This window comes from Laccaria bicolor, genomic scaffold (assembly GCF_000143565.1).
Source record: "Laccaria bicolor S238N-H82 LACBIscaffold_13 genomic scaffold, whole genome shotgun sequence".
Taxonomy (NCBI): Eukaryota; Fungi; Basidiomycota; class Agaricomycetes; order Agaricales; family Hydnangiaceae; genus Laccaria; species Laccaria bicolor.
In genome coordinates, this window is record NW_001889884.1 from 852,074 (window position 1) to 865,986 (window position 13,913).

Sequence of the window (13,913 nt, forward strand, 5' to 3'; positions counted from 1 at the left end):
CAACAGATACACTGGACTTCCAACGGACACAGAATTCTGGCCAGTCCAACCATTTATTGCTTCTAAGTGGGTTGAGCAGACTTTCACTGGACTTTGCCTGGACTAGCAGCAGAATCCAGTCATGTCCAATGGACTCCAATGGTCTTCCAACCAACAGTCTGCTGGGTCCATCAGAAATGGCTGGGACCACTGAAAGTCCATTGGATTCCGTTGGACAAACAGTGGGAGTGTAAAGTACACCATTCCTATCTTTATCCCAATTTGACTTGACTTAAGTTCTTAGGACTAAGCAGCATCTCTTGAGTAAGTTGATAAAGCTGAGCACCAACAACTGACTCTGATTGACCGTTAAAGCTACATGCTAACATCTCGATCATCAAGTGACACTGTCATTGGATAATCAAGACTCTCTACACTTTTAGGAATATTCACCCTCTACATCTTCTATTCTTCACGCAACATGTTCAGCTCTCAAACTTAGGTAACATTTTCAGAATACAACTAACTATTGATTTTGTATTCATAGGAATACACCAATGTAGAGCCAAGTTCACATACATGCTGGATATAAGTTCACATAGAGCCTGGATATGGGAAAGCAAGACAGATGGTCAGAGGCATGGTCCGAGTTAAAGAAACAAGTTCATGTACATGCTAGAAATGAGAAAGCAAGACAAAGAGGGTCAGAAGCATGGTTACAGTCAAATACAAGTTCACTTACACACTGCACGTACTCCCTGGAAACAAGAAGGCAAGACATGGTCAGAAGCATGAATCAACAAGTTCACATACTTTCTGGAAACAAGAAAGCAAGACACATGGTCAGAAGCATGGTCAGAGTCAAATCAAGAAGTTCACATACATCCTGGAAACAAGAAAGCAAGACTCATAGTCAGAAGCATGGCCAGAGTCAAATTAACAAGTTCACATACCCACTGGAAACAAAAAAGCAAGACACATGGTCAGCAGCATGGCCAGAGTCAAATCAAGAAGTTCACATACATCCTGGAAACAAGAAAGCAAGACTCATAGTCAGAAGCATGGCCAGAGTCAAATCAACAAGTTCACATACATCCTGGAAACAAGAAAGCAAGACACATGGTCAGAAGCATGGCCAGAGTCAAATTAACAAGTTCACATACTCACTGGAAACAAGAAAGCAAGACACATGGTCAGCAGCATGGTCAGAGTCAAATCAAGAAGTTCACATACTTCCTGGAAACAAGAAAGCAAGACACATGGTCAGAAGCATGGCCAGAGTCAAATCAACAAGTTCACATACAACTGGAAACGAGAAAGCAAGACACATGGTCAGAAGACACATAGTCAGAAGCATAGTCAGAGTCAAATTAACAAGTTCACATACCCACTGGAAACAAGAAAGCAAGACACATGGTCAGAAGCATGGTGAGAGTCAAATCAACAAGTTCACATACTTCCTGGAAACAAGAAAGCAAGACACATGGTCAGAAGCATGGCCAGAGTCAAATCAACAAGTTCACATACCATCTGGAACAAGAAAGCAAGACACATGGTCAGAAGCAAGTTCAGAGTCAAATTAACAAGTTCACATACCGACTGGAAACAAGAAAGCAAGACAGCATGGTCAGAAGTCAAATCAACAAGTTCACATACATACTGGAAACAAGAAAGCAAGACACATTGTCAGAAGCATGGTCAGAGTCAAATCAACAAGTTCACATACTTTCTGGAAACAAGAAAGAAAGACACATGGTCAGCAGCATGGTCAGAGTCAAATCAAGAAGTTCACATACAAACTGGAAACAAGAAAGCAAGACACATGGTCAGAAGCATAGTCAGAGTCAAATCAACAAGTTCACATACCCACTGGAAACAAGAAAGCAAGACACATGGTCAGAGTGCAAATCAACAAGTTCACATACCTTCTGGAAACAAGAAAGCAAGACACATGGTCAGAAGCATGGTCAGAGTCAAATCAACAAGTTCACATACTTTCTGGAAACAAGAAAGCAAGACACATGGTCAGAAGCATGGTCAGAGTCAAATCAAGAAGTTCACATACAAACTGGAAACAAGAAAGCAAGACACATAGTCAGAAGCATGGTCAGAGTCAAATCAACAAGTTCACATACCACTGGAAACAAGAAAGCAAGACACATGGTCAGAAGCATGGTCAGAGTCAAATCAACAAGTTCACATACTTCCTGGAAACAAGAAAGCAAGACACATGGTCAGAAGCATGGTCAGAGTCAAATCAAGAAGTTCACATACTTCCTGGAAACAAGAAAGCAAGACACATGGTCAGAAGCATGGTCAGAGTCAAATCAAGAAGTTCACATACTTCCTGGAAACAAGAAAGCAAGACTCATGGTCAGAAGCATGGTGAGAGTCAAATCAACAAGTTCACATACAACCTGGGAACAAGAAAGCAGAGGTCAGGTTAGTCCCTGTCTGTCCATCAATCCTACCAAAATGATTTTAATTACCTGTCGCACTGGGATCACTCGGAGATTCCGAAAATCAACTATGCTTTGATTCTTTGGTGGCATTTTCGATGCATGCACATACTCCACCCTGTTAACCCAGCCAAAGCGTCGTCCACAACGCCGACTCCAGTGTATATGTCAGGATGATTGAGTAAAAATTCAAATAGCCAGATCATGCTTACCACTCTAACCACCCTTGGTCCCGCATCACACCAACATCAGTCCTAAAACACCGTGGGCAAGTGTTTCTCTGGTCTTTAGCACTCCCTGACTCCAGTTGTATTCTAATCAGAATACTCATGACGAGTACTGCACCTTCTTTCACAATGGATCTCCATGCCGCAGAATCAGACTTCATGATCGTCTTTCCGTCCTCAGTAGAAATGCTGTACTCGTGTCTCTCAACAGACTCCAGCCCAATCTTCTCCTTGAAGTAGAACATCAGGAAGTTATGGAGGGCCTATGCGTAATGTTAGTACAAGTCGGACATAGGTCTATGTGGCACACCTCTGGCGAGCAATAAAAGTCCATTGCCAACGGTATCGGCTTCCCAAATGCATCCGTCAAAATCGCCGTATTCCCAACGCCGTACGAAATAGATGGAGCTATGTTTTTATGTACCATGAGTAGCTCATTTGTTCTTGTCTCGATCGCCGCGACGGTTTTGCGGTAGTTGGAAGTCAAGAAACTAGAGTGCCGTGAGTGATGATAGGGACTGGCAGTCAGCGCTTACATTCCCAATACGCCCACCCAGATTGCGATCTTCTGTGTACGCTGAGAAAGCTTCTTCCGCAGTATCGTAATTTCCTTTGGCCTGAAAACACCCCAGCAGACTTTGTACCAAACTTTCCTGAAGGAACCTCGCCCTGCCGCGAAAGCTGTCTCGTATGGTTCGATACCATCTCTGACCTTCTTCACGAAATCGAGGCAGGTCGCAGCTTCGTATATGATATTCATGGTTACTGGGCCAAGGGGTTGTAGTTCAATCTCACGAACTATCTCGGAAAGCGAAAGCAAGGCGTCGGCGAAAGAACGTAGCTCGTCGACGAAGCAGTTAAGCTCATGCGGAGCCCCTCTGCTATCGCCGAGAGATTCGTGAATCATGAGAGCAAGTCGGGCGGCGGTGACGATGTCGCCAAATGCGCTTGGACGGAAAGGAATGGCTTCAATTGAGGTGGGAACCGCTGCACCGTCTGGGGGTTTGAGATGCTGAGCACGGCCGCGTGGCTCTAGACATGGGCCGGAGCAAAAATTTCGGCATGTCGTATTGCCATAAATGTGGTGGATGTTGATCTGCAATAGATCCAACGCCCTCAGCTTGCCTGATGGACATTTGTTAAAACATTCCACTCACAGTGTTAGCTGCATTCATTGTGTTGTTGCTAGCAACAAAGCCGTGAGCGCCCGCAAAGAAATTCGTTCCGCTCATGCTGAGATAACTAGGAGAGTGAAGGAAGGTGAGCGCACTGCAGGCCATGCCCACTCGTGAGTACCCGAAGCACGTGCCTGATCTTCGGGTCTTGCTCAATCTCTTCGTCTTGCTCATTCCTCGCCGCTCGGGGTGGGCTCAACTTTCTTGCATGTTGGCTCTGTCTGGCACTTACGTGGTTCACGCCAAAAGGGATGAAGTCTGCTCAGAGCATTGAAGGAGTCTATTAGGTGCTGATGAGCAGCGAGCATCCCTCAAGGGTTTCTTGGGAATCAAGGTATGCAATGAACTCTCTGGATGCAGAAGCATTGGCTGACAATCTTTCGAGTAGCAGCCACGGCAGATTTACCTGCGTGAAGTCAAGTCCCAGCACCCTCAGTCGCCGAAATTAGAATCCCATATGCGACCTACCTTTTCTCTTTTTCGCCTTTATAACGCTTCTGGCGTCACCATATCTCGCAGTCAACGCCTAGAGTTACCGGTTCATCGTCGAACGAGCGACAGCGTCTGAAGGCACCGATGTTGCCCTATGTACTTGTTCAAACACGCGTTTTTCAACTCTGTAACCAACTCGGTGTCGGGGACAGGGTCACTTGAAGGCAGAGTTCGACTTGGTGGATCTCCTTCCTCAATACCTCGTCAGCACAGATGTTTTGAGAGCGCTGGCAGTCAGGAGACGCGGAACTTGGAGCAGTTGCGGTGGAGAATTTATGCAAAGGAGGCTTTAGGCAGACCCTCGAGTAAGTTTGTCTTCTTCTCCGCCATGTCGGTAGCCAGTGATATCACACGCAACTAGCTCTACTCAACTTTCATTCGAAAGTTGCGGCGTCTTCTCTCGCAGCCCTCCACTTCCACATCTTCTCTTGAGATGAAAAAAGCTACCCCGTCGACATGCAGCGACCGAAGTTCGCGAAACTCGCTCATTATCTGAGTGAAAGACTCAATTTCACCCCTCCAGAACATTCGAGGACATCTCGAACTTGGAAAATCCGGGTGTCCAGGTGTCTGGTGTCCGGTGGCTGGCGGCTGGTGTTTGTTTTAGGCGTGAAAACAAACATTGCTGACATCACGTGCACGCTTCGGAAGAGTTAGGAACATATACAGTATTCCTCGCACCTTCGCAATGGCTGAGCTGGAACAATTGCTTGAGCTGCTGAGGACCAATGCTGATGCGTTGAATACTTTAACACTCTCAAATCTCTTCTGTTTTGTATCATATGCCTCTTGTCTCAAAGATGATATATTACTCCCTCAACCTTCCCCGGTTTCTCCCTCAACTGCACCAGATCTACTCCCAGCAAGTATTCAAAAATTCCTCGCATCTGCTTGTGGATTCTCTGAGGCGACCACCGAGCGCTGCTGGTCTATTTTGAAGGACACAATTTGGAACTCAGCAGATTTTGCACCTGAAGGCACCAACTTTGATGCATGTGAACATGTGTTCTGAGCTCATGGTAATGCATATGGACTGTGTAAGAATTTCTTTCTCATTGAGACTCGAGCCTGCATTCAATATCAATTATTTACGGTGCCACGTTCGATTTACCCACTCCAACATCATTGCATAAACCCCAATTGTCAACGAACCCAAAAGGGACTTGCCCTCAAAAAGGCCGAGCAACGTCAGGCCGTACTATACATGCTCGATAGTGGTCCTATCCCTGTCTGGTCAGTCCATCTATATTGTGAAAGTTTGTTTTTTCTTTTAATATCAAACACAACTGTCACTCACACTGGAAACATTGAAGAATGTAAAGTAAATTACCACAGTAATTTCCATGTTCATCAGGGTAAGCGGGTATATTATGGGGGTATACCAGATGTAATCCAAGTCGGCGAGCACCAATTTGTTGAGCACAAGGTAGTTGAGTTGTGGGTAACATTAATGGTCGTTTCATGGACTTCTGCAACAAACTGCACACGATTCTACAACACTGCCCTCTCTTGCAACCAGCAACCACCTCCAGGATGGCAGTTTGGATTTACTTTAGACTTGGACCATGTCTGGAATGGCTTTGCCATCCTCTGTCTTCTTGAGGATCTTTCTCCACAGAATGAAACTCTGTCTGTGCCGCACACAGGCCTTGATCAGGATCGGTACAAGACAGCAATGCAGTCATGAAACCGTCGCATGCGCCTTTACAGCCAGCCTGAAATAAGGCGCTATTGTAATAAATGTATGCACTTCACAACAGATGGTATGTTCTTTATTTTTCTGTCAATCATAGCAAACCTATTTTTAATCACAGGCCTATGCAAAGTCTCTGTTGTAGTTATTGACGGCGTTACAGTTGGCCATCTGTGCTGTGCCTGCCACAACTGCCACACTCCTCTTTTGAGCAATCATGATTGATATTGTGAAGACCATCAAGATGCAGCTGGGGTCTGTGCTATTATTGGATGTTCTGACCCTGTGGTCCTGGACACAAGGACCTGCACCAACAAAGACCATCAAGCTGTCGAGAAGGTCCACATCAAGTGAGGACAATCCCGATTCCAACTGCAAGAGCGCCTAGCACGGGCATGTGTCGCACATCCCAATGATTCACTTGTGGAGGAAGTCACAAGCCTCTCAGAGCTTGCGGATGTCGATGATGACGAAGAATTTGAGCTGCTGACTGGGCAGACCACACCATCACATGTAAGCCATACATTGGGTGTGGCAGGTTTGCAGAAGAAGAAGATCCGGGCACAGTTCGGTCGCAAGCAAACCCACAATGAGCAAATTATCGTCACCCCGTGTGGTATGATAATGGCGTGGGAAACTTTCTTCGGAGCTGAAGCCATATCCAGTGTTGTTGTAAGTCTTCCCCAATTCATTTCATTTTTACCTCATCTGTTTTTGAAGGAGATGATAAAGAGGACCTACCGTGTACAAGGAACAATGCCTGATCACATTTTCTTCGACAATAATTGTCAACTTGCCAAGCTCATCAAAAATGATCCTGACTTCGCAAATGTTGGGCTTTCATTGACGTCTTCCATTTTAAGAGCAAGCACAAATTAACAGACACATTTTGTCAAGAAAATTGCAATCCTGCCAAGTTCCTGGAGCTTGAGGGATTAGGCAACAATGGCTGGTACTTTAACTCCTCAATTGCTGAACAGACAAACGTGTGGTTGGGTGGATATCATTCCATGTGTCAGGAGATGTTGGTGGATAAGTACAATTTCTTCTTAGATGAGATGATCTTGTGACGCAACCGTATGACATACAGGAAGTTGCAACTGTCTAATGACAAGCCCCAGAACTGGCCAACCCTTTAGAGTAGCAGGAAATTTTGTATCGCTTGTAGATGAACATTGATTTCTTGGTAGTATACAAACATTGGATGAGGCTGCTATCGTCTATGATACATATACAAGACTATGCTACATATACAAGACTATGCTTCTATGATATACAAACAACGAGGTGGACAACAAAACGAAAAGGATATCTACAATGTAATAGAGCTAACAACAATGAGTCAAACTGATATACAAATGCCAAGGTGGACAACAAAACGAAAAGGATATTTACGATGTAATAGACCTAACGACGACGAGCTAAACCTTGGCTACCTTTACGAGTCTGCTTTTGAAAGGCAGACCATTTACCTTCATCAGTGTGCTTCACGAATCACCTTCAAAAATGTGTCGCAAAGAGACTGGGGGGCCTTGAGCCAACGATTACAGTTCTCATTGACAGTTGAGCGGTGGTAGGGGTTGTTGGGAAAGTGTCGATGGAAGAGAATCTTGAGTTGGATATCGGTGTTCTTGCGACAGGTCTCAAAGAAGTCAACAATGTCGACAGCGTGAAAGTCAGTGGGCCATTGAAGAGGAGCTTCAGCGTCACCACTGGATTGCTCAACTTTGATGGCCAGTGGCAAAGGGGAATCCAAGTCATCACTCAGTTCAATGACTGAAGCACTGTGACTCTTTGCACACTTTGGGGCTGAAGGCGAGCATTGCCGTGAGAGCTTCCTCTTCCTTGAAAGCTGCTGAGTTGCTGATGACACGTTGTCCGAAATCTCGACAATGTCGGAGGCAGGTGACCTAGCTGTGGTAGAAGGAGAGGCAGATTGGAAAGCTGATGCAGCAAGGTTCTGCTTGTGGAAATAATGCCTTGAAGGAGCGACAGGCTTGTTGATCTTGTCATTTGAATCCTCATCCTCCAATGATACAACCTCCTCAGTTCTTGGTGCTTTTCCCTTTTGTGATGCCTTCTTATAGCGTTCACGAAGCTCATCTCGCTCTCCTTTAAGATTGTAGCGGAGATGTGGGGCAGAAGTTGACTCAGGGTTCAAAAGCTTGTCGAAATCTGCATAGTCGATAACATGGCTTGCTTTCAAAAAAACCCTGGTGTGTTCTTGTAGCTTGATGATGTGGCCAGGGCTGATGGTGACCCAGGTGCCGAGGGCTTTGCGATAAAGCTGGACATGTATATCTGGTCCGGCCAGAGACAATGCTGATAGAACTGATGGGGAAAGAGGAAAATATGGCCAGGTGAACAGGCCTTCTTGGAAATCCTGGATAGCAGGGGGTTTCGAGTCCTCAGCCCATGCGTAAACAGTGACGGAGTGCTTGACCTGCACTGCATGGATCTTCCTCTCTGATTCCATTCTCTTCCTCTCCACTTCCATCTCCTGTTCTCGTTTCCATTGTGCTGTGAAGATTGGTGGCATGTGGGAGTTGAAGCGTGGATTTGGCCATGCATCGAGGGTCTCAGGGTCAATTGAAGGGGAAGCTGAAGGTACCGCTGGAAAGAGCGGCACATCACCAGCACCAACCGTTGATGAAAAAGGTTCAGTGAGCAAGGGAGAGGCAGGGCGATAGCCACTCAGTTGAGGGGGATGGTCCATTAAACTAGGGAGTAAAACAGGTTAGCATAATGTTTGAGTGAGAATGAACAACAACCGCATCCTGGCACGAGTCGCTAAGTCGTCGGATAGCCAGGAAAGAGGCGAGAGATGAAGAGAAGCAAGGCAAACTTACTTTTGAACAGGAATCAGGTCTGGGCATGTAGGCGCAGATGAAGAAAGGGCACCGGTATGGGTCTTGGAACCACAGCCACCCTTGGTGATGCAATGCTTGCGACGAAAACAACGCCCGCAATCAGGCGCAATACGTGACTGCCCACATCCACTTATTGGGCAGAGGGGTTTTCCTGTAGGGGCGCTAGTCGCAAAGACACTTTCGCCGATGGCTTGTGAGGGAGGTCTTTACCTTCCCCAGGTTATTCCGTATGGAATCAATGTTGGCTGAGGACCCAGCCATTTTCTTCTTCCATGGACAACATGGAATCCATGTGGAATGATGATGGAATGGCCATGGAATGATGATGGAATGGCCATGGAATGATTAATTCCATATGGAATTTACATGGATTCCATGGATGACCATTATACCATTAGAATACAGTATTTATAGTGTCCTTACTATATTTAAGTAAAATATAATTTTTACATTTAAGGGAATTGAACTCTCAACCTCATCAATATTAGCAGTGCTCAAGCCAACTGAGCCACGAAGGCATTATTGCATGACAAAGTAAAAGTATGTATATACCGCTTTCCATCACGTGGTGTCTCAAACGTGACAGCTGTGGCTGACGCGTTTCCACATCGTTTCTTCCTTCCACCACCACCATCACCATCCACCACCATCTCAAGCCACGACCACCCGCGACATCGACATCGACATCGACCACCACCACCACCACCACCACACTGACAATGCACGACAACATGCAACTTCATCAACGACCACCCTGCCACTACAAGAGCCACACGACGTGGCAACGCCACGTCACATGGATGGGAGGCGACGACGATGACACAGAATGTCAATGGACGTTCCACCTCGACTCCAGCCCAGGTAAGCTGACTGGGTAACCCCCCCAGGCCATCTTTTGACAACAACAAACCAGGTGCCACGTTGTGGTCAGCGATGTGGCAACCGGACGACGAACGGACACGACAACCAATGAGCCCACCCACCTACAAACGACGGACATGGCCCCATACGACCCCCACTGCCCACGAGCGCCCATGAAACAAAACGAGCGCCCAGACACGACACCGAACACCCACGACATGACAACCAACGAGCCCGCCCACCCATGGATGACGCACACTGCCCTGCACAACCCCCACCTCCCACAAACGACCCCGAAGGACCCTGAACGCCCATGACACGACAACAGACGAGCCCGCCCACCTACCACTGATGTACACCCAGCCAAACGAGCCGCAGCGCCCAGGAGCAACCATGAGACAACCGTACACATACGAAAACGAATGCCCAGCAGACGAAGATGACAACCGCCCATAAGACCCACCAACGCGAGCGCCCACGAACGACGACAACCACCCACCAATGAAAACGGACGCCCACGAAATGAAGATGACCGCCCACGAACATGAACGGACACGGGCAAGGACGAGCCCAGGTGAGCTCCCCCTCCCTCCATCATTCCACCCTACTCCCTCCCCCCCTCATTGGCTCACCTCCAATAACTCCCTCTCCCTCACTGTCCCCCCTCCCTTCATCAATCCCCACCACTCTCCTCCCCCCCCTCACTCTTCACCACACACACTCCTTTCAATCACTTCTCCCTTCAATATTTAATGTAGTAAAATAAATATATGTAATCCTATTCAATACATTTTAAATCAGTGTTGAACTTAAGGCTTAGGGGTTAATAAGGTTTAAGGCTTAAAATCATTCTAAGGCTAAGGGTTAGCATCATTCATAGTTTTCAATAGGTCTTAAATAAGCCTTAGAAATGTGTGCCAAGAGAATATGACTACTACTATGTGGAATGAATCAGATGGACAAATTGCAAATCTACTCCACTTCCAACCTTGCCCCAGCCAAACTTGGAAACATGTTATCCCCAGTACCAAGCAAAATGGTCCCCTATCCATTCATACTTTTCTTTTCATGGCCAAAAAAATATGATATTGATGAGCAGGCTGCAGGTGAGGCAAAACCACTTTATCACTGGTACCCAGCAGAACCAGGTCCACATTCTTGCACACTGTCATTGCTGAAAATAAACTGATAAGTATTGGTGGACAGTACAGATGACACAAAATCAGAGGTGGCAGTCATACATGGAGGAAGCCCCATTGATGACTTTTTGGCAGATGAGGAGGCAGATGAGAAGAGAATATGTACCAGATGATAGGAAAATTAGAGGGCCTAGGTGATGACTTTGAAGGACTGACAAAATAATATATTTTTAGGCAGAGCCTTAATAACCCCTTAGAACCAAGTCTTAATTAAGGCCTGTAACTAAGACCTAAGCCTTAGCCAAAATTCTGGAGGTTAATAACCCCTTAGAATCCAACACTGTTTTAAATTCTCCCTGTTCAGTTATTAGTATGGAATAAGTGTAAAACTAACTGTAGAACTGATGTGGACTTAGGTAAGTCTGGAATTATGATTCCATAAGGTCATTCCATCTGGATTCCAGATGGAAAAAGTATGGAATCCACCTGGGGGAAGTATGGAATCCATCCAGTCCATATGGAATAACCCGGGGAGGGTAAAGTATTGCTTATAAGGTGGCAGGGAAGGATGCAGTAGACCTGGAAGCCTGTGATGGCAGAGGAAATGAAGGTGCTGGTGCAGTAGTGGGAGGCAGAGATGACAAGTACAGGGCAGAGAGGAATCCAGTGGACCTGAAAGCCTGTAACGGTGCAGGAAACGAAGGTGGTGTGGTGACGGGGGGCAAGAATGACAGTGATTTGGAATACCCCTTTGTCCAGCAGAATGTGTTGCACCTCTCACCTTTAGAGTTGGGGCCTTGACACTAATTGTTTATCATTAGCATCGTGAATAAGCTGTAATATTGTTACTAGTAAACTTACTATGGCAATGGGACGACCTTTATTACCGTTGGCATCGCTTTGACATGGCTTGTAAGGGGCGAAGCGACCACACCGGCAGGTTATACCGTCCAAAGAATCCATATCTACCAAACAGAAAAGCAACTAAGTTGGACAGCGTAGGACCGGGCTACATTTTGAAGGAATGTCGGATAGCGATAGTGATGTGCGTGGAGAGGAGATTTGGTAAGCATAGGCTCAAGCTGGAGAGGATGGTTGTTAGCAGCAGTGATGAAGGTAGAAGGAGTATGACATACCTGACTGAAGAGGAGCGGAACATACCCTAGATGGTGTTGTTGAGTGTGGATATTGCATGGATGCTGGTGAGGCTGTGATGAATCAACAAAAGGCTGATGGATGGTGACGGAAAATGCCAGACAGCCAGACGCCAGATGCCAGACAGCCGGATTTTCCAAATTTGAGATTTTCTGAATGGGTCACAATCTGTCAAACTTCAACTCCGCTTGTCATTGAGCACCCTCTTCTAGATGAAAATCTAGACGAGGCCTCCCCCCCCCCTCTTCTAGTTCTAAATCACTTGAATAAACCCTTTTTTCATTGTCTGACGATCAATCCCTGAACATCGCATCTGAATCAGGCGACACATCGAGATGCACCAACCTATGTAGCTGGTCTTCTGAAGGACTATCCACTAGGTCTTTCTTGTATTTCTTGAGAAACGATAGCTCCCCAATGGTGCAGCCATAGATGTAGTCCTAGCCCTACGAGGTGTGCAATTGCCTTGCACACCATTTGCCAATTGATGTGCAATGTCCTTTGCCTACTTTCGCTTGCATTCTGCTCACCTTTTAAATTTTCACCCCAGGGGGGAAATTTTTGGTTTTTTTGGGTGAAATATCAATATCTGGCATCAGATATGATAGAAAAATCAAAAATAGTATGCTAATGTTTGATATTTTTGGATCCAACATGTTTGTGATATATAACAAATCTAAATATAGCTTAGATATGTTTTACAATATAAAATTCTTAGAAATGGTACATTCTGGATCAGTATTGATGACTGGTATGTTTTCCTGTACCCTGTGTATGTTTCTCTTGCCAAAAGAGCATCCACATATGTTTTTTCCATGTCAAAATCCGAGGTCTTATCAGTGCCCCCCTAATTCCTGCAGGAATCCGGTCATTCCTGCGGATTCCGGAGGAATGAAATTTGGCAGGGAGGCCTGCTATTTTCATAATTCCGGTGCCTTACCATTCCGGCGGAATTTCGGCATTCCGGAATTGACACCGGAATGTTCCGCAGGAATGGCAGGAACGGAATGCAACAGAATCCGGTCAATTGTTTGTTTGTTTTACTTCTGTTACCAAACAAAGGCAACGTTACCAAACAAATGCAACACCATTCCTTTCCACCACCAACAACCATCCTCTCCCCCACCCCCACGACAGCCACGACAAACCGACAACGCCACGCCACGCCACCCACGACGACGACGACGACGACGACGACGATGACCCCACATGACCCCACGACGGCGACGACCACCCAGCAACGAACGGCGACGACCACCACCAGTGATGTGGCAGCCAAACGGACAACAACAACAACACCACCACTATCCACGAGCACCCACCACCATCCACGAGCACTAACCACGACGACCACACAAACGCCGCAACGCCACGTCACAAACCAAACAAGCCCCCCACGGCACGATGACAACGACAACAACGACGTCCACGGCAACAACGACGTCCACGACACGCAACGACGACAACGCAACGACGACAACGCGATGACGACAACGCGACGCCGACACACGACGATGACAACGCAACGACGACCACGCAACGACGACAACGCAACGATGACAACGCAACGACGACCACGCAACGACGACAACGCAACGATGACCACGCAACGACGACAACGCAACGACGAGCACGCAACGCGATGATGACCACGCAACGACGACAACGCAATGACTACTATCTCCCCCTCCATCAGTCCCCCTCCCACCACCCCCTCCCATGGCCTGCCCCACACCATTGCCTGTCCCTCCTCCCTTCCTTCCTCCCCCTTTCTTATGCTGATCACACCCCCACACCACTCCCTGTCCCTCCCTCCCTCCCTTCCTTCCTTCCTCCCCCCTTCCTTCCTTACTTCCTCCCCCC

The 13,913-nt window shown here is 46.8% G+C and overlaps 5 protein-coding genes across 5 annotated transcripts; 2 read left to right on the top strand and 3 right to left on the bottom strand.

The window, feature by feature from the left end:
• Window positions 1–464: 464 nt before the first annotated feature.
• Window positions 465–4,014, bottom strand: LACBIDRAFT_327687 (uncharacterized protein; the record flags this gene model as incomplete). The annotated part of the gene is made up of 28 exons (XM_001881660.1): window positions 465–505; window positions 559–561; window positions 722–737; window positions 793–795; window positions 863–865; window positions 933–935; window positions 1,003–1,005; window positions 1,073–1,075; window positions 1,147–1,215; window positions 1,371–1,439; window positions 1,507–1,509; window positions 1,576–1,578; window positions 1,636–1,638; window positions 1,706–1,708; window positions 1,776–1,778; window positions 1,846–1,848; window positions 1,905–1,907; window positions 1,975–1,977; window positions 2,045–2,047; window positions 2,115–2,186; window positions 2,254–2,256; window positions 2,324–2,326; window positions 2,394–2,396; window positions 2,469–2,556; window positions 2,651–2,928; window positions 2,976–3,156; window positions 3,202–3,761; window positions 3,823–4,014. 28 exons carry the CDS (start codon window positions 4,012–4,014, stop codon window positions 465–467), a joined length of 1,620 nt encoding a protein of 539 aa, XP_001881695.1.
• Window positions 4,015–5,020: 1,006 nt separating this feature from the next.
• LACBIDRAFT_298235 (uncharacterized protein) lies at window positions 5,021–6,019 on the top strand (the record flags this gene model as incomplete). Its single annotated transcript, XM_001881490.1, has 3 exons — window positions 5,021–5,309; window positions 5,400–5,588; window positions 5,646–6,019. 3 exons carry the CDS (start codon window positions 5,021–5,023, stop codon window positions 6,017–6,019), a joined length of 852 nt encoding a protein of 283 aa, XP_001881525.1.
• Window positions 6,020–6,148: 129 nt separating this feature from the next.
• Window positions 6,149–9,233, bottom strand: LACBIDRAFT_327688 (uncharacterized protein; the record flags this gene model as incomplete). The annotated part of the gene is made up of 7 exons (XM_001881661.1): window positions 6,149–6,409; window positions 6,614–6,703; window positions 6,767–6,862; window positions 7,114–7,245; window positions 7,524–8,745; window positions 8,875–9,057; window positions 9,106–9,233. The coding sequence occupies 7 exons, from the start codon at window positions 9,231–9,233 to the stop codon at window positions 6,149–6,151; spliced, it is 2,112 nt and encodes a 703-aa protein (XP_001881696.1).
• A 2,007-nt stretch (window positions 9,234–11,240) lies between these two features.
• On the bottom strand, window positions 11,241–11,858 carry LACBIDRAFT_327689 (uncharacterized protein; the record flags this gene model as incomplete). The annotated part of the gene is made up of 5 exons (XM_001881662.1): window positions 11,241–11,251; window positions 11,290–11,317; window positions 11,382–11,575; window positions 11,677–11,698; window positions 11,757–11,858. 5 exons carry the CDS (start codon window positions 11,856–11,858, stop codon window positions 11,241–11,243), a joined length of 357 nt encoding a protein of 118 aa, XP_001881697.1.
• A 1,172-nt stretch (window positions 11,859–13,030) lies between these two features.
• On the top strand, window positions 13,031–13,696 carry LACBIDRAFT_327690 (uncharacterized protein; the record flags this gene model as incomplete). The annotated part of the gene is made up of 1 exon (XM_001881491.1): window positions 13,031–13,696. One exon carries the CDS (start codon window positions 13,031–13,033, stop codon window positions 13,694–13,696), a length of 666 nt encoding a protein of 221 aa, XP_001881526.1.
• Window positions 13,697–13,913: the final 217 nt, after the last annotated feature.